General features: G+C 27.8%; 1 protein-coding gene across 1 annotated transcript in view; it reads right to left on the reverse strand.

The window, feature by feature from the left end:
• LOC113371012 (transient receptor potential-gamma protein) overlaps positions 1–21075 on the reverse strand; it is a 228335-nt gene that overhangs the window by 93674 nt on the left and 113586 nt on the right. Inside the window, exon 11 of the mRNA XM_026611666.1 lies at positions 143–295. Within this exon, the coding sequence (XP_026467451.1) occupies positions 143–295 (153 nt within the window). The remainder of the gene's footprint in view (positions 1–142; positions 296–21075) is intronic.

Genomic DNA, 21075 nt, shown 5'->3' on the forward strand with positions numbered 1-21075 from the left:
AACCAGGTTGGAAAACACTAAATTAATATATTCGATGACCTTACAATCAAAAATGAAATATTATCGCGTGAATGACTAAAGATAAATATTCCACAACATAACGACCACAACAACATAATGAAAACTAAATAAAATAACTTACCATAGCAATTGATTGAGACCACTACTGAAGGCGAACAGCACGAGCACGTACAAGAAAAAGAACTTCATGATATCCATCACCATCCGAGACAGCGACACTTGCAGAGGTCCCAGATGAGGGTTTACCGAAAATATGTGCACAAGCTTCAATGAACTAAAATATAAGGAAAAGAAATCAATTATTACTTAATACACATGCAAAAATATAATAATACAATTAACAAATTTAACTACAAGTTGGTCTTCACAAAGTTGATTATTGCAGTCCGAATTTAGTGAGCATAAATATGTTTAAAATTTAATTTAATATTTAAAAATCAGGATTCCATTTCATTTATTTTTTCCAAATATTTTGATCAAAGCAATTCAAATCGCATTATGTAATCAATAATGAATTACTGTTTGCAAGTAACTAACTAGGTCATTTACAGGTTCGCCATATGTTGCTGTTGGTCAGATGAGTATTTTGCTTCTATTTCTTGTTTGCGATTCAGAACAACATTGTGAATCCACATGGTCAATGAATAATAGGATGGTTGATTTTAATTATTCATATTTGATTAAACCCTTTATTTTACATCAAAAACAGGGATATAAATATAATAGTATTTATTTGAAGTTAATTATAATTTGTAAAATATAGTAATCGATAAAATTACAAATAGTTGATAGATATGAAATAAGGATTAAACAAATATTAACGAGAAATGAGAATTAATAAAATAGGGCAAAATAAAGCGATATATTAATACTTTGTATTTGTCCTTATAAAAGGGTAGAGCAGGGCATAAAGATTCGTGGGTAAAACATACCACCATCAATATCTCGAAAACAAGTAAAGTGAAATATTTTTTAACAACAATATTAGAAAGTAGAGGAAAAAAGATGTATGAATATGATGTATCAAATAATATTAAAGATGTATTAAATAACGCAGATATAATTTAAAAAAAATCCCTTCAAAAATAAAATTAAGACATTGGACTGTTTGCCCCCTGGGCGTACCATTTTACTTCGCCCATGGTGCAAAAAGTATTAAGGTGACATTTTTTTTAAAAAATGGTAAAAAACACATTTCCACAATGATAAATCAGTTGCTAGTTTACTAAACATAGTCTGAGAATTGCTTGGTTAATATGTGTTTTTTTTGTGGTGTAATTGGTTTGGTTTTCATAATAGATTTGCTCAAATCTAATTTGACCCCTACCAACTCTATTTTGGAAAAGTATATACATATACACATATATCATGTTTATCTTTTATATAATTATATATGAACAAATTTCTAATATTGAAATGTCTTGTTATTTTGCAATTGTATTTGACGATATTTATAATATTTCTATATTATTTATATAATGACTTTTGTATCATGTCTATAATTGTAGCTGAATGTACTTATTGTATAGTTTGTTATGAAAAATAAAAAAGTATAAATCAATAAACATGATACAAAAATCAAATACAAAACAAAAATTGTTAATATTAAACAATTTTCTAACTTTCTTCCAAGTGTTTCAAGTAGGTACATAAAGTGCACATACTGCCTGTAAGCAATTTAAGAAACGCGAGATGTTTTGTGTTATCTGGTTACGTCAATTAACTCTTCCTCAAAGCTCGGTAATTCGAACTTCTAGCCATTCAATTCAGCTTCAGAAAAACGAGAGAAATACAATTACAATTAACGTTAAAGCTCGTTCTGTAATGTACTTGCTTGTCTAATTAGCAAAGTCTTTGAAATATAAATAATAGTTTTTTTTTCTACCAGACACAAACAGGAAAACAGAGAACTTTAAAGAAGCTAAGGATAAATGAGATCGATATTATTCTAAAATTTCAAAGGTAAAATTAGTGAGTTAGTAGTGAATCTACTAATTAGACGTGAGTAGTTATTACTATTTCTTTCCGTTGAAAATATTAAAGTATCATCAAAAAAATTAGATTCACAAGATGCTGTGAAACTATTCCATCCATGGTTGAAATTAAAGTAGCACTAATCGGCTTTATAAATCAGTCTAACCAAAAAAATATATACTAATCTTTCTACAAGAAGCTGAGTTTGTTAAAAAAGTATATAAATAATATTCTAGATTTTATTTGGAGCTGCTTATTATTTTTTCAATTAATAATTATATAATATCTATATGTGACGTAAAATATCTAAAATTAGCAGAAACGCAGAATAATTTAATTAAGTGTCATTCCTGGAAATCAACGTAACCAATTAATCGGATGCTCGCACACCATGAAAAAGATCTCTGAAATTCTGAAACTTTATGATATATTTGTACATATATATTATAAAAATGTATAAATAACTAGTTGTTATTGGTGTTTTGCCTTGAGGCAAGTTACATGAACTTTTCGATATGTGTAAATAATCGACTTAATCAATAAAAAATAAATTAATTTATGAGTGATTGAAAGTATTCCGAGTGGGTTTATTACACATAATTGAAAATGAACGAATACGTTAACTCGGAGTATTTTCTAAAAGCAAATTTTGAAAAATCAATAATTTTTATAATTGAACCAGTTTCACTTTAATGATTTATTGTGTTCATCAAGACCAAGTACTCTAATTTCATTAAGACCAAGCAAATAGTCTAATTTTAATTTTAACAAACGTCAATTAAACCATTCATTTACTCAAACTTTGATGAATTTTTAAAACTACATGTCGTAAGACCGTAATATTTCAGTAAGCTCTATTAGACCATGATATATATCGCCAAAAAAGTTCCATGAAAATTGGCTTAATTTTTTTTCAACAGTTAATTACAAGAAAATGGCTCGGTAGATTTTCACCTTAAACTAATCAATATCATTCCCAACTAATATTTTTCGAACAGTTTTTGATTTTTTAAAATCGATTCGGTAGTATGAGCCTAAATATAGACGAAAAGTAGCACTTTTTTTAAAATTACAAAGAAATGATTCGGCCGATCGCAGCGCAAAACTGACAAACGATAATCCTCATCGAGATACATCGAATGGCTATTAAATTTTTGTAATCGGTCCAGCCGGTTTTGAGAAAACGTCGTTTTACAGTAAAAAATCTACCGAGCCGTGTATGTGTGTATGTTCACACACACATATTTTTTCCAAATTCGGTCTCATTCGATTCAGAATGGCTTGAAACATCGAGAAAACATAAATTTCAGTGCATATTCAGAAATTAATTAAAGATGTACAGTAAGTTAAATATTATAGCAGTAATATTATATTATGAACACAAGTTGTTACTAATTTTGCGCAGGTATATATAATGTTAGTTAATCTTCGTAAGTTTACAAACTATGAAGCAATCTGAAACTGTACAAACTAATGCAATAATATCATAGAAAACTATTTCATTTTATTATCCGATATAAATTCATACATTTATTCATACAAATCATCTTTGCACGGTGCAACGAAATGCCATTAAAACTCTGCGTATGCAAATACCAAATGGAATCCCAAATTTGTATAGAATTCATTGGAGTGGTTTGACAAATGTCAAACTATTCCACATTTGCATTTGCGGAAGTGCAACATATCGCATTCGAAAATCTATAAAATATTATATTGTGAACACATTGATTTGTTGTCGATTTAGTCGATTTTATTCACAGGAGAAAACGCTTTGGAATCCTTTTCGAATGGATAAAGATATAGAACATCAGAAATAGAACGTGCATAGGATATCACCAGTAACATGAGCAACCTGTGTAACAAAATGAATATAACCGTTCCTTATATAACGTTTCTTCGAGAAATATATGCAATTTTGAAGATCGTGATATCAAAGAGATGCGTTTGCAATTGTTGTAAAAGTTTTATACGTGAATACAATGGCATCAATTTTATTTCCTAGGTATTCGAAGCAATAAAATGATAGAAAATACTTTTAAATCCAAGCACGTATTTGATCTTATAATTTAATATAGTTTAAAATTTCCTGATATATCAAATATTTATCAAATATGGCATATTCGATCATTGAGAGATAGAGATTGTTCTCTAAATTAGATTCCAAGTGCATTTGTTATAAAGCAATAAAATATTCTTTGAAGAGCAATGTATCCTTGAAATATAAGCATAATATTTTGTCATATTTTGAAAATATTTCCAAGAATATTGCACTACACTATATTAAAATTTATTCAAAAAAAATAAAAAATAGCACATTTTTTAGCACAGAAAACAGTAAGAGAGATTGGATACAGCTAAACTATACTGCTTTTGAGATAGAGTCCAAATAAAAAGAATAAAGATAATGTATGTTTGTTCGAACAAGTTTCCTCTACGATTCCAAGTGCATTTGTTAAAAACCAAACAAATATTTGTGGGAGTAGTAATGATTATGACTATATATAAAATTAGAAACTCCCAACATAATAAAAAAATATAAATTTATTAACTGTAAAAATATTTGATATCAAAAAAATATCATGACATGTCCCATTGTTTTTTATAAATCAAAACCAGCCTGCTTGATATCGCCACACACTCCCTGCCCAGTGTTGATCTCACAGTTTAAAAAAAAATACAGGAAAACACGTTATAAAAATGTGGTGGGAAAGCAGATTATAGCAGACCAGTGTTGTAATACTGGTCAATTACAAATTTCCATGTTTCGTCAGCAGATCCACCGTATGTGGTGATTTGACCTGCCATCAACTCCATATTCTGCATAATGTTCTCGATCTAATGGGTATTAGTTATATCAGAATAACTTAATGTTTAGAATGCATAATTTATGGGTACAGTTTCCATTTCTGCAAGCGTTGCATTCGTATCTGATGAGTTCCGATCAGAGAAAGAAGTTGGCTCTTTATCCAAATCAGGATCATTGGTTTCTTTGACATAAGAGTCCAGAATTGTGGAATCCAATAAATTATGTCAAATTTTGTTTTGATCCGTCGTTGTCACCAATAATGGGAGGTAGCATTATAAGACGATTTGTTGAGTTAACAGAGAAAGAGAGGTTGAATTGCATTTCAATGAAAAGTTCAGGCTCCAAATTATTTTTTCTGTCAGCAATAAACACTGAGGTCTGGGTATACCAAATGAGTAACCTCGGAGGTCTGATCCAGATAGTAAGTGCGTTAACTATGATGGATTGGACTGGACATACCTTATAGGTCGTCACTGAAGACCAGTGATTATGGTGCTGCGTCAAAATCAATTTTTCTTAAATCTTCGAAAAATAAAACTCCTTTATCTTCATCTCCATCGTCGTGAGTCACCAATGTGGGAGTAGTAATGATTATGACTATATATAAAATTAGAAACTCCCAACATAATAAAAAAATATAAATTTATTAACTGTAAAAATATTTCGATATCAAAAAAATATCATGACATGTCCCATTGTTTTTTATAAATCAAAACCAGCCTGCTTGATATCGCCACATATTCTTTGAAGAGCAATGTATCCTTTAAATATAAATATAATATTTTGCTATATTTTAAAAATATTTCCAAAAATATTACACTATACACTATATTAGGAATTTTTCAAAAAATTTAACAATAGCACAATTTTTAGCACAGAAAACAATAAGAGAGATTGGATACAACTGAACTATACTGCTTTTGAGAAAGGGTCCAAAGGGATGAAAATGATGTATGTTTGTTCGAACAAGTTTATATTACGCCTTACATTAACATACCGCATTCAATAGAGTCATTTTAACGTCACATTCAGAGTCAAAATAAAGTTTGTTCGATTACTTTTGATAAATATTATTAATTGTATATATAAAGATCTCAAAAATATCTTGTTTTATTGAGTTTTGAAAGTATTTCTAGAAATATTACACTATATTAGGAATTCTTAAGAAAATTAAAAAATAGCCCTAAAGTGTCATTTCACTGAGCAAGTTACCTTAACTCCAAATTAAGAGCCAAAACATCTTGGCAAATGTTCTGAAGTTTAGATAAAAGTATGTACCTTTGTTCTATTTTGAAAATACTTTAGCATTTAACAATTATTCGGAAATTAAAAAAATGGTGCTATAGTATGATAATTTTACTAACAATAAGAAAGAAAATAAATTTGCTACAAATAAAAAAATGCTATATATAATCATGGTAAATTGAATATAGAAAATTCTTCTGCAATGTAATGCAGATAAAGTATAATTTACAGTGTTTACCTATAAAAGTTAAATCACAAATATTTAATTTAATTCAACATGTTACATAAAAACTCTGTATTATTATTTTTATCTTCAGATAATCACGCATTATCAAAAATTAATTCAATTAATATCAAAGAAATCTTTTGTATATTCACCCCTAATTGGTAATTAAAATCTTTTGTTTCGCCAGCATAAAATCTTAAGATTCCGCCTAGAATGAGTCATCATTTTTATTGAAATTTATGATAAGCTGTCAAAAATAACTTAAGTGCATGCGATGATAATAAATTGGATGCTTTAACGAGCAATAAATTCAGCGTCATTAAACGCTGCTTCACTCAAAAAGTTAATATAATTTTTGCCCTGTTGTTAGGAATTTGTGACTGCAAAAAGTTAACCGCCCATAGTAATTATGGAAGCTTTGAACTTGCGCCAGAGACGATGGTGTCACGACGAGAATACAAATTAATTCCGGATATGATAACAGGAAAGAATCATTTACATAGAGAGAATATTTTTATTTAGTGCCAAGGAACGTAAATGATCATATTATAGAAATCATTAGACTTTTAGTGGGCTTGTGGTTGGTAGACGAACTGTACATAGAACCTCTTAATTACTTTTATTTCTTTTATATATGAAATATATTTCACAAGATGATGGTATGACCATTGAATATCTGGGACAGTATTGTATTTTCAAAATAGAATTTTCTAAAAGCTAGAGTCTAACTTAAAATTTTCTGGAGCACTAGAATTATCTAGAAGTATGACCATTATAAATCTGGTACTGTAATGTATTTTTAAAATAAAATTTTCTAAAAGCTAGAGTCCAACTTAAAATTTTCTAGAATACTAAAGTTTTCTAGAAGAATTTTTTTTGAAATTCAGGTTTCTTGTAATGGAAATTATTCTTATCCTCAATATTCATCAAAACCTTGAAAATACACTTGAAATAGACACGTTTTCTGAACTATTGTGAATAATTGTAAACAATCATTAAAACTGATGAAGATCTAAAGTTCAGACATATAGTTTTATACTCTGGTTAAAGTAATGACGGTTGAAAATTTGATTCATTTAAGACAACTGATTCTTATTATAATTTTAGATAGTATTCTTGATAAAATATGTAATTATTATTTAGTGACTGATTGAAAAAACTATGTTCAAGTTATTTTGATTAATTACCTCCCACCGCATTTCAAACAAAAAATATGGAAACATATATAATATATATATATATATATATATATATATGAGGGGGGTCCTTCATATGGACATTGTCGAATTTCCTTACTCCCAAGGACTCAAATGGTTCCAAATTGATAAAAAACAATTCTCTGAAATTATAAGCTCTTAATATTAAGATTTAGATAGTGCGCAATTCAATCAAACTTCGTATGAAAATAGCATAAAAAAATTTTGAAAATTAAAAAACATCTTTTTTTAAGGTATAACTTAGCGACAAATGAATTAAAAGTGAAAATTTGTGTAATTTTTTATTGAAAATTCTACGCTCTAAAAATTTTTGAAATTTTTTTCATGCTATTTTCATACAAAACTTTGATTAAATTGCGCTCTATCTAAAAGACAATATTAAGAGCTAAAACTTTCAGAGAATTTTTTTTATCAATTTGGATCCATTCGAGCTCTTGGGAGCAAGGAAATTCGAAAATGTCCATATTAAGAAATATTTTTCACAAAAACGCTGTTAAATCATTTATAGGAATCGCAATTAATTTGATTAATTTTGATGAATAACAAATATTGAGTTTTTGAATCAAAATGCAAAATGAAATTATACATAAAACTAATACAAGATAGTATACCTGATATTTCATTTTCACGCATCAAATTTATTTATATATTTATCTACTAATTTATTTATTCAAAATTATATATATATATATATATATATATATATATATATGTGTGTATAAATAATCAAATTAAATTTTCAGAATTCAGATTTTAACGATTTTATAATCAACGTTTTTATTTCAGTATATAAACTTTGCCATTTTTCAATATTGTGAAGTGTAAATTTTATGTTCGCAACTGAGTTATATTCTATAATAAAACAATAATAAGTTTAATGTCACATATATATTTTCAAAACTAATTCCATCACTATATGATTCAATTTCTGACTCAAAAGCCATAAACTAACACCGAAAGCTATAAACGAACTGCCATTTTATGCATAAAGAAAATTGCTAATAAAAATTTGCAGTTATTGTCAAAAGCCGTAAATGATAATAATAACATTTATAAACTGCAAAATTTGATAAATAATATTAATATATAGAAGAACGATACTGTGAAAGTTGTGAAAGAAATATTTATATTTTTTCTGCATTGTCTGTATTACATAAATAAATGCAACAAAATCACGAAACAAATAAGTATATTAAAATAATTGAAATATTGTAAGGGTAAGGCGGGGTTTAAAAGTCGGCGGGTAAAAAGATGCATCGCTAATATCTTAATAACAAGTAATGTCAAAAATTCGTAAGAACAATATATGAAAGCAGAAAAAAGATGTGTAATCATCCTCAAATCAAGCAACATATTCGAAAATCTATAACCAAAGTATTTTCTTTCGTTGTTAGTATATTTGTATGCATATAGATCTCAACAATATATTGTTTTGTTGAGATTTAAAAGTATTTCTAGAAATATTACACTTTATCAGGAATATTTAAAAGAATTAAAAAATAGCACTGAAGTATCCTTTTAGTGAGAAAGTTTCTTCAATACTAAGAATCTTTCCTAAAAAGCCAAAGAGCCAAAGCATCTTTGCTAAAAAGCATTCAAATATGTTCTTAAGTTCAGATAAAAGTATAAACCCATATTATATTTTGGAAATATTCCATCATATTACAAGTATACATCAATTTAAAAAATAGTATTACAGTATGATAATTTTACTAAGAATAGAAATAAATTTGCGACAAATTAGGAAATTGCTGAGTATTCATCACAATTATAATATGATAAAAGTTTATGAAGAAAATACTTCTGCAATGCAGATAAAGTATAACTTTTTAATAAGGTTTTGACGACAATTATTTAGTTTTTGAGATAATAATATAATTTTTAACTATACATTATTAAATTGTCTTATAACATGTATTGTTAATTTTCAGTTAGATTCAACAAATGTCTAAATATAACCTGTATAATTGCTTACATGGGGGTAAAAGGGACCAACTTTACCTTTACACTAACAAAGATGTAAACAATACTAAATAGTAAATAACAATGTAAATCAGTTGAAGAAAACAAAAAAGATAAAAATCCACGACAAAAATTTTTGCTTTCGTTGTTATTTTTTATATGAGTTTACGAGATCTTAATATAATTGCTCAGTATACTTGAAGCATTTGAACGTTTTATAGGATATATAGGTAATTTTGAGTTAGGTTAAAATTTTTTTCATATAACCTCTATAAAAGCTTACACGTAGATGTGGTAAACAAGACCAATTGAACCTTTACCTCTGGTGTAAACAATAAAAATTATAAGAAAGTAAATTAAGTAAAAAAAGAAATTCCACAAGAGATAAATAATAAATAAATAATAAATAGTTATTTCAAATCTGCTGATGAATATTTCTGACTAAATACAAGATGGAGTTTGTATACAATAAGTTGTCTTTATCAAAAATGATCCCATGAAGTTTATATTTTGCATTTGTTGAATAATATAGTTATCATATAGTAAAATCTATTTAAACCTAAAAATAAGACATTATATCTGTTTCTACCCTTACCAAGTCTGCGGGGTAAAATGACCGGATAACAAATTTTTGAAAAAATAGCAAAATATCACATTTCTACGAGGATGAAACAGCTAGGAGTTTTATTGAACATAGTCAGATAGTTTTTTGTTTGATATGTGTTTGCAATTGTGATATAATCGGATTGATTTTAACAAAATATTTGCTCAAAGTCAAATTGGATCTTCATGCTCCGCCCTTCCCATAATGTAGAAACCCTAACTGCATTAGGGTTTTCAAATAAATTTAGTTTAATGATAGGTCTATATATACCCAAGCTTAAAAAATCTATTGCAAGAGCAAAAAGCGTCTGAGCTTAACGGATGTTTCTGAAAAGAGGTTGAATGATAAATAGATTCCGAGGTGTCATAGCTAACCTAATGAGGCGACGTGAACGACTACTATCTACGGTGGTAAATATATCATGGCATTTTTGCCCCATTTTTTACTCATAACGTAGAATACAATAAGACCTTAACAAATGCCATGAAATACACATCATTAGCTAACATGAAAATTTAGAAGTGGGGTAGGGCAGGGCACAAAGACCCATTTCGGATTGAAGTAATTGTATTGTGAAATTCACAGCAAATAAATTATAAACTCATTTTCAGTCAAAACTCGTATTAGTAATACGATAAAAATTATTTGAATTTGAGACGTTTGCTATAAATTGATTTAATAATATTATGAGGACTATTCTGATTGTACACATCTAAATTAAATTTCAAATAAATAAATTCACACCTAATGAGACGAGTGAACGACTATCTATGGAGGTAAATATATCATGGCTCTTTTTGCAACATTTTTTATCTATAACATACAATACAATAAGTCCTTAAAAAAATAAACTTCATTATCTAATATAAAAAATTAGAAGTATGGTAGGATGGGGCGCAAAGGTCTGAATTAACTTCAAGCAATTATATTATAAAAACCGAACAAGTTATACCACAACAAGAAATACATATCAAACAAACAACTATCTGACGGTTATTAGTAAAACTACTAGATAATTCATTATTGTAAAATGTGTTTTTTGGCGTCTTTCAAAAATTTGTAATCTGGGACAACTAGGGTGCTAACAGATCCATTGTCTTAATCTTATTTTTAAAAGGATTTTCACAAGATAATAACAACATTATTCACCCAATTCCAAATAGAAATTTCATGGAATCATTTTTGACAAAGGTTTTCGACTTTAAGTAATTATACTATGAAAACAAAAACAACTACATCACAACAAATAAATTATAAACTCAGTTGGAACTAGTATTAGTAATATGATAAAAACGATTTGAATTTGAGACGTTTGTTATAAATTGATTTTTGTAATGTTATGGTAATTATTTAAATTGTGCACATGTTAATTAAATTTCAAATAATTAAATTCAATCGCCGATTACAGTAAGTTTGAGTTCAATGTTTTATAAAAATGTTAAAATGTTCAATTGGCTTGAAACAAAAAATAAATAATTTTCATTCTATATCGAATCATTTGTAATGATTGGGAGAAGTGTTGATTACTTTTTAGCAAAGACAGGTCTAGACATTTCAAAGATACAGAGCTAAATGTACAAAAAATGGCAGTTTTTGAGAGAACTAAGCATTCGATTTGAATGATTGCAAAAACTGTTTGCTTGTGTTGACAAAACAATTGCATCAAAAAAAATTTTATTTTTGTATATCAAAAATAATTCAGATTTCAATTTTAATTCGAGCTAAAGTTTTAAAGCTCACTTATATACTTTAAAAAGATAGTTTTAGCATTTTAATTCAGTTTACATAATTTTGGTAAATATTAGACAATGTTAAAGTATTTACAATAATCTATTAGAAAACAATTATTATTTCTCGAACATTTCATTACGGTAGGGGAAGTTCCTGCAATTTGCCTTAAGACACCATGCCATACACAACTAGTTTAATTTTACATTTTATACAGTATCTTAACACAATCCATTGAATGAAATATAAAGATAATAAATAAAGTACTAATACGGGTTAAGATCAATGTAATATTTATATTCAGAAAATAAAATCATTCATGTATATATTACTCAACATAAATAATTTATTTCAAGCAGACTGTATAATTTCCGGCAATTAAGCAAACGGAAATTTGCTTTTTACGTTCAGATATATAATCGATACAAATTGAGACTATATACATTTTGTGACATTACATTTTAAAGAATTTTTATGAGAGTTCAATAATTTCATAAGAAACTCTCTTTTCAAGTAAAACGATAAAGTCCACAATGAAAATATTGCGCTCGACTGTGTTTTTCGCAATATAATATAATGTGATATAAATATTATTTTTATTACACTATTACTATTAGGATTTGTATTGATAAGATCTTACTTGATTAAGTAGTTTTATTCCACATTATTATTATTATTCAAATTATCTATATTTTATTATTTACCAAATATCATACCAATATACAAGTTAATGGTGAAAAAAATATTTTTCAAAACGCAAAACTGAATATTAAATCATATATTATAATAATGAAAAAATGATAAATTGACTAATAAGTCAAATTATTATGAAGAAAATCTATCTTGCCGATATAATAACATAAGCTTTGAAATAGATACAAAACCTTCCAGCAATTTACTTATGCATCGAGGGAATCCTATTAACTTCAATTAGAGCACAGCTGGATAAGTAGACCAGATGCCACTCTAATTCAATTTTAACAAGAATATAGTTTTAAGGAATTTGTGCCACACAATTAATCACAATTTTCTTCTATTACAAATATTAATTGGATGCTATAATTTTAAATAATAAATAAATAAATTATCTAAATCATTAAATGGTTTACTGTAGGTGTCTACTTAATTTCTTCGCCAAAATAACAACTAAAGGAAGTAAATGTTGTAAAGGTGACAACCTTCAGGGAAGTAAATTGGCTATGAAGGCTATGAAGGCGACAACCTTCAGGGCATTGAGCTTTACACGGAATGGTTGCTACCCTGGTAAAGTAAAGTAAAGTCCGCGAAACAACATGTATAGTAAATATAAATATATCTTCTTCACATATAACTCACTTACAAATCAGTGATAGTAATTACAACTGCAACATATACATAATACACAAACAAATCAGTGTTTAATACAGTCCACAGCTACAAGGGTTAAATTAGAACCCAACAACCTGAGTTAATCGAAGGAGAGTTTTAATAAATTACATAATTACGTGACGGTATACAGTAGTAATAAAATTTACAATTACAATAACCAATAATAATTGTACGATATCGATTTCTTTATTTTCATTTTATCGATATAATAATTAATTTGGTTTAAATTTATTATATTAAAAATTGAATAAATGTGTAATATTAAATGATTCTACCTAGTTATAAATACTGGTAAATGAATATAAATATCAATAAAACAGGATTATCCAGATAATAATATAAATTTTAAACCGTATATATAAATTTGATTCGATTACATTTTAATTCAAAATCACAATCGTATCTATATCAAGTATACTTGAAATTGAATTTAACCCTTTTCTCTCGCTAATTCCGAGATTTATATGAATTTTGCAGCCGGAGTTGAGAAATTTATTACCTCACATTATTTTAGGCGCAACCATAAAAACATTGGGTCAGTTAATAATTTACATTATAAATTTCATTTGCAATTGAAACTAAAATAGGTATATTCAAATATTATAATAGGAATTGAATTTATGGAATACTTCCCATGTTTTCATATATTATCGATTCATCCTAGTCGAAAAGGTGGTAGATACAAAATATCTTATTCCTGCATTAAATATCTTTTGAATATCGGTATAAATTCTGGACACAAATCCTCTGCCAATAATAAATTCTAAATAACCTATGACACGTTATCTTATTCCATTCGAATACAGTTCGCAGGTAAATCAATCTTCTGATAACAAATTCCGACGCTCCATTTGGCACCTTGAATATATTAAATCCCTTCAGGACACCACACTTGAAACGTCGAAGCTTTCTACCACTCAAACATAGGATAAGAGTTGGTGGGTAAATATACAAAATTCATTGGTAAGTTTTGCAAAACAGTTTGAATTTACGTATTTGAAATTCACAAGATATAATATATAATTAATGTATACCAGGCGTTTAATTAGATATCTGATAGATATGATATTAGTTCGATTATAAAATTTTGATGGCTGTGGAGATACACGTGTCCCAAACATATTTATGTTTCAAGTACCTGCATATAGTACTTATTTGATAAATAAATAATTTTTAGACGTAATGACCAGTTTTAATGAGCAACATTACCAGAGTTACCAGATTTGACCAGGATTATCAATGTCCACAATAAAATACCGTTGAGCGATGCTCATGTGACTTTTCACCTGCTCAAAGCTCAGAAACTTTGGAAAAAAGTTCTTGCGGTTTCTGCCTTTTTTCAAAATAAAGAAAAACTAAAGGCAAATTGCTGGAACTCCTCGTATCGCAATTAAACATCCAAGGAATAAAATTGATCAATGATTAATAACAATAAATTAAATAATCTTATATATAAAAATGAATCGCAAAATGTGTTGGTAAGCCCGTAACTCAACAACGCTTGGACCAATTTGGCCAATTATTTCTTTAAAATGGTCGTTGATATCCAAGGATGGTTCTTACGGCGAAAAAAAATTGAATAATTCCGGGAAAACTTTAAAACAGCACTTTTCTTTTCACATACAAAACATATTAGTATTTTCAAATTTTTGCCATCGGATACGGAATATTTACTCAAGTCAATGGAGCGTTTTAGGTATTGAATTTTTTTTACTGTACTCCAATTTGTATGAAATTTTAAAATTAAGTTTAGTTCAAAAGTGAAAATAATTTAGACTCCTTTACCGTTTCCCGGGGGAATGACATCCCTCTCAGTGGTGTAAGTGGTTTAATTTAATTTTCAAAATAACGTCGGATATCGATAAGAGAACTAATTATAAGAAAAATATGTTTTATAATGTTTTTCAAAAAAGCAAATACTCATCATTTTATTTAAAGCAGTTGCACATTTAAGATCTATATGGGGATGTATATACATTTAGGTATAGACAGTAGTGTAAAAAACATAATAATTTTTAACTAATTGGTAAATATCAGTATAGGTTATTAAAAAAAATTGAACTTTTGAATTGTAAACATAAGTACAGGACAACGTCTGTCGGGTCATCTAGTTTATTATAAATATGTAAAATTTATCATTCATATTCTATATGGCGACGACCTTATCGCACAAAAAAACTTATATGTGTTCACAATGTATGTGGACATATATAAACAAGACCTAAAATACACACACATAATCTTTCTTTTTAAATTCCCGTAGGGTAAGTTATTGTAATCGTCCAAAAATCGAAATTGAAATTTTTTGCATATCTTCACGTTTTGAAGGTTTCTGAACATTTTGACATACCTTAGAAAAAATGCATTTGTGTGTATGTATGTATGTTCGTGTTTTGGGCGCACGAATCAACCGATTTGAATGGTTTAAAAAATATTCTATTCCTATTGATAGAGAGATGTGCTGATTAGCTTTGGTAAGAGTCAGTCCAGCTGACTTGGAGTTACGGAGCAAAGTGTACAGAAAATAGAAATCGAGTTTTTGAGAGAACGGAGCATCCGATTTGAATGGTTCAAAAAACATTCAATTTGCAATGATAGGAAGAAGTGGTTATTAGTTTTTAGCAAAAGCAGGTTCAGCTGTTTTAAATATACGGAGCTAAATGTGCAAAAATGGCAGTCTTTGAGAGAAATAAGCATCCGATTTGAATGATTCAACGATGCCATACACCACTAGTTTTCTAAAATATGCCAAAACGGTTTCTGTACCTTTGAAACGTAAAGGTATGATATACAATTTTATTTAGTTTTTTTAGCGATTACTGTAAGTCACTCTACGGAAAATTAAAAATTGCATGTGCGAACCGGTTCGCCATAGTAGAAAACAACCATAGTAGAAAATGCTGAAAGTGTTTGGCATATCAATATATTTGATAGAATATCAATTTACGTTTGATAGAACAACGAAGCTGATTCAATATATTATATTCAATGACTGATTTTTTCAGAGGCTTCGAAGCCCCTCTCTATGTGTCAAGCACCCTCGGAGCTTTCGCATGCTCAGTTTTAGACACTGAGCTTTTACCCCCAAATAACTATATTATGCCAAAATAGAATAGTAAATCGAGGTGCATTTGAACACCCGCCTGATTTCACTAATAAGCGCGTGTACAAATTGCGTATTATGTCTTTGGAGGATGTTACGAAGTTATTTGCACGCGAAGACGCTCGCAGAGCAAATTGCCGAGACGTGTAATTTCGTAACGCATTGTATTGAGTTTGTGTCCCATCTGCAACCTCGAGAGCATTAATAAGTTAAATACAATGCTACGTTGCAATTTAATGCAGTTTGTATAATTGGTTTTGATTTGAATGATCCATCTATTTAAGCTTAAAGCATGCACGTGTTGGTGTGCTAAAAATTTATATGCACATTTTTTCGGTTCAAATTTTCTAGTTGAAATATATTAAAAAAATTTGGCATTTAAAATTTTTTTTTAAATCTGGGTCAATCCGGGACAAAAGACCTAAAACCGGTACAAATATTGCTTTTAAAAAAAGCCGCGACGCAAGGCGGATAATCGGGACTGTCCCGGCCAATCCAGTACGTATGGTCACTGATATGGTTTAATTGTGATATTACACAAACCGCACAAATTCTTGAAAAAATCCATAGAATTGATTAAGTTACTTCACAAATAAACAAAAACTCAACACAATGAGTTTTGATTATTTTTAACTATTGCCTTTATAATTAAGATACAAAAACTCGTGGCAAAACTTCATCGAACGAATTTAATTACATATAAACAAACATTCAATATAATTAGTTTTGATTTAAATTTTGAAAAAAAAATCCTTAAGTTTAAAATGAGCTTTAAGCTTAAAACACAAACTCTTGACGAAAGTCCTTAGTATGTATTTAATTACTTCACGAATAAACAAAAACTCGATACAATTAGTTTTGATTTGAATGAACTATTGCCTTAATGGTTAAGACATACAAATTCGTGGTAAAATTTCATAGAATCAATTTAATTACTTCTCAAATAAACAAAAACTTAACACAATTAGTTTTGATTTGAACGATCTATTGCCTTAATAATTATGATACATAAATTCTTGGCAAAATTTTATAGAATGAAGGTTTAAGCTGAAACACAAACTCTTGATGAAAGACTTAAGTATGAATTTAATTACTTCACAAATAAAGAAAAATTCAACATTAATAGGTTTGATTTTAATGAACTATTTTCTTAATATTGAAGATACATAATTTCATATAATGAATTTAATTATTTCCCATATTTACAAAAACTTAAAATAATTCGTAAAAAACATTGCGCTTTGAATTTTGTATAATTTTAAAGCATAGAATTATTATAGTTTAAAATCATACAATTATATTTAGTTAAGTGTTCTTAGGTAATTATTTAATAATGGCCAGATTTGTTATGTTATACTGTTAATTATAATCTTATAGTTTAATGAAAAATTACAATACCCAAATTATGAATTATGTAATTTATTACACTTATATGTTTTTTGATAAAATTCATTATTAATACGTTGATTAATAATAATATTGCTATTTACAAAAACGACTGTAAAGGGTAGGAATATTATTATCATACGAAAACTAATAAGAATATATTTTGTAAAAGTGCTTTGATACTTTTATAGGTATTTTTTAAACTATCGTGGTTTCTTCAAGTATGATGTTATAAAATCATATAAAAGTTTTATGTAAGTGTTAAGTTTTCATAGGTATTCAAAATTATATAATATGTATAATTACACTGAAATCCAGCTAGATTAAAAAATCCAGAAAATAGTTTTCTAACAAATTATAAATATTTTCAATTATAGAAATAATGTTAGGGGGCGTCCATTAATCACGGGATAGATTTTTTAAGGATTTTTGGACTTTCCCTTCCCCTTGTTGATATTCAAAATCACCTCCCCCTCTCCCAACAATCATTTCGTATATTTTTAGTTACGAGAAAAAAAAATTTTTTTGAAAATGTTTAGATTTTTTAAAAAATTCAGGTAAAAAATAATTACACGTGATATCTTACTAAACCACTCCCTCCCCCATGTGATTTTTGGTGATTTTTTTTCAAACTTCCCCTTCCCCTAAAAATCTCACGTAATTAATGGTTGCCCCCTTATCTATAACAATGTAATATTTTACAATTGTGAAAATTTTAAATATCAAAAATATATTACACTTTTATCTTTTTGATAAAATCTTAAATCTAATATTGATTTCATATCTGTTTAATTAATCATAATATAGCAAATAGCTAACTTGCAAAAAACATCTGACAGAAAGAACAAAGTGAAACTTTTACTTCACAATGAAATTATGTTGCTACATAATCAAGAAATACTCGGCATAGCCAGCATATACGAAATCAATTTATCAATTTATAAATTTATATATGAATCAAAATTTCTCTCCCGTCGAATATGAAAAAGACATATAAGTGTACCGACATTTATAACTATTTTATAACTAGTAGTAAAGATGTTTATTTTATAGTTTATTAAGCATGTCCAATTAATTATTATTACTAAAACAAGACATTATTACTCTATGCAGAAGTACATCAAATCCTTTAACAATAACCTTTATGGTCGTACCTGAAGTCTCTTAGAATTCTAGTATCCTTGAAATGGTTCGTATAGTGTTATTAGATTGAGTTTCGAGTAAACAATTAGTGTATTGAACGTAACATATAACAGTTTATATGGTAACGTAACATACAGCTATTCATATGGTAAACATTTCTATAGTGTATTCACGAAATCGTCGCTGAATTTAGTAAGGAGACTGAAATCGTAAATTTCAAGCCCTTGGTTAATAATATCTTGAAAGATAGAGTACACGGGTCATAATTCCCTTATCAGCTAAGGGTTTGCATGTTCACGTGCCGGGTTATTATAATTTATGCTCGAATACAAACTACAAGATTTAAAGTTGCATAATATAAATATATGTAGGAAAGTAATAATGTAATTTTGAATTTACACTTTCATTAGAAATTAATTTTTTACATAGATGATGGATTCATTTATAGATTACAGTTATGAAAAACAAACTGATTGCTAGTTAAAATTGTGAGAAAATTTATGTAACTTTTAAAATAATTTAAAAATTTAATCAAATGGATAAGCTTTGCTTAATCATGCTTCCAGCATATTGTGGTAATTATAAGTATATTGAAAATCAAAATATTCAATATACACTTTAGAAAAGCTCTCGAAATATGAAAATGTACCTATATTTTACTTGCCACCTAATAAAATTATTTTTTTGCACTAACTTTTCATGTTTCATGGAATGTACTTAATCAAACGTAATTTTTACGACTTATTTTCTAACAAAAATTTAATTAGTTTTACCAACACCTACATATTATACATATGTATAAAGAGCACCACATTATAATTATACTCCACATTGATCACGAGTTTGAATTCTCTACAAACTAAAATTTTTTTTATAAAAACCATTATTTTAAAATAGTTTTCTAAACTATTATTTCGTGAGTATACAAACCCAATATAAAAAATATCTAGGCAAATTCAATCGAATTGAATACTAGGATCGTGCACCAATTTGTATGCGCCCCATAAATTCTATGTTCATCCCCCTTTATCTATACAATAGTCTGCGCTATTGAAATTTGTTTTTAGAATCAGCTACGTATCAAAATAGGGAAAAGTGTTTTTGTTTCCTGGAATTTGAGGAAAGCACTTTTTATACATTCCTGCAGCAATAAAATTTTTGCGAGAAGAGAAAAAAAATGTGATTTGCGACTACAATTATGGTTCGAACACAAAAAACTTAAATGTTTGACTATTTTAAAAACCTTCCTTGTTTTAATTCATACCTAAATTATTAGCAAAACCTTTGATATATTAAAGTATTTATAATAATGTATTTATTGCTGCTCGCCAACATAATAATTCAATTTATCTATTGAGTTTGCTCGGAATATGAGATAAAACAAAATTGTATTAATTTCCGCGCAATTTTGTATTAATTAACTTAAAAGTCCGCGGAAAAAAACTTTTATCTGAAAAACAACTAAATTATATAATTTTTCGAAAATACTAATTCAAAGTAGAAGGCAAAAATGCACAACCAGCCATCACCTTGATTCGTAGGATATCAGAAGAAAAACGGCCTTATATCAATATTCATAACAAAAGTAATTTTTAGTTAGTAGTTTTTTTTGGTTGTGGGGTTTTTCATTTAGTTTATGATACCTGATGTAGTTTTTCACAAGATGTTGAATTTTTAAAATAGATTCAACAATTAATTATCCCTATAAGGTAAAAATAGGCAGATGACAAATTTTAGAAAAATAATACAAAAATAAATATCTATAATTAAGAATTAGCTCAAAATTAACTCAAAAGAACATGGTTTGATAACCGATATCCTATTTTTTCTTTCTTTGCTCCAAATATATAGTTAGATATAAATTCAGCTTTGTTCAATTAATTATTAACTTCCCGTAGGGCAAGTTATAGTAATCGCAAAAAAATCGAAAATGAATTTTTTTATATATCTTTATGTTTCAAAGGTTTCTGAACATTTTGGCATATCTTACAAAAAATTGATGTACTATGTGTGTATGCGGATACAAATTTTCATCGACGATTTCGGGAACACGGATCAACCGATTTGAATAATTCAAAAAACATTTGATTCGTATTGTTAAGTAGACATGCTGATTAGTTTTTCGCGTAGGGAGGTCTAGCCGTTCCAAAGATACGGGGCAAAATGTGCCAAAAAACGGTAACTTAGTTTTTAAGAGAACGGAGCGTCCGATTTTAATAATTCAAAATACATTTTACTTGTATTGACAAGATAAAAAAATTAAAAAAAATGTCATTTTGCGGTCAAAAA

This window comes from Ctenocephalides felis, unplaced genomic scaffold (genome assembly GCF_003426905.1).
Source record: "Ctenocephalides felis isolate EL2017-DRISC unplaced genomic scaffold, ASM342690v1 CF-g0.4_SCAFFOLD_01492, whole genome shotgun sequence".
Classification (NCBI taxonomy): Eukaryota; Metazoa; Arthropoda; class Insecta; order Siphonaptera; family Pulicidae; genus Ctenocephalides; species Ctenocephalides felis.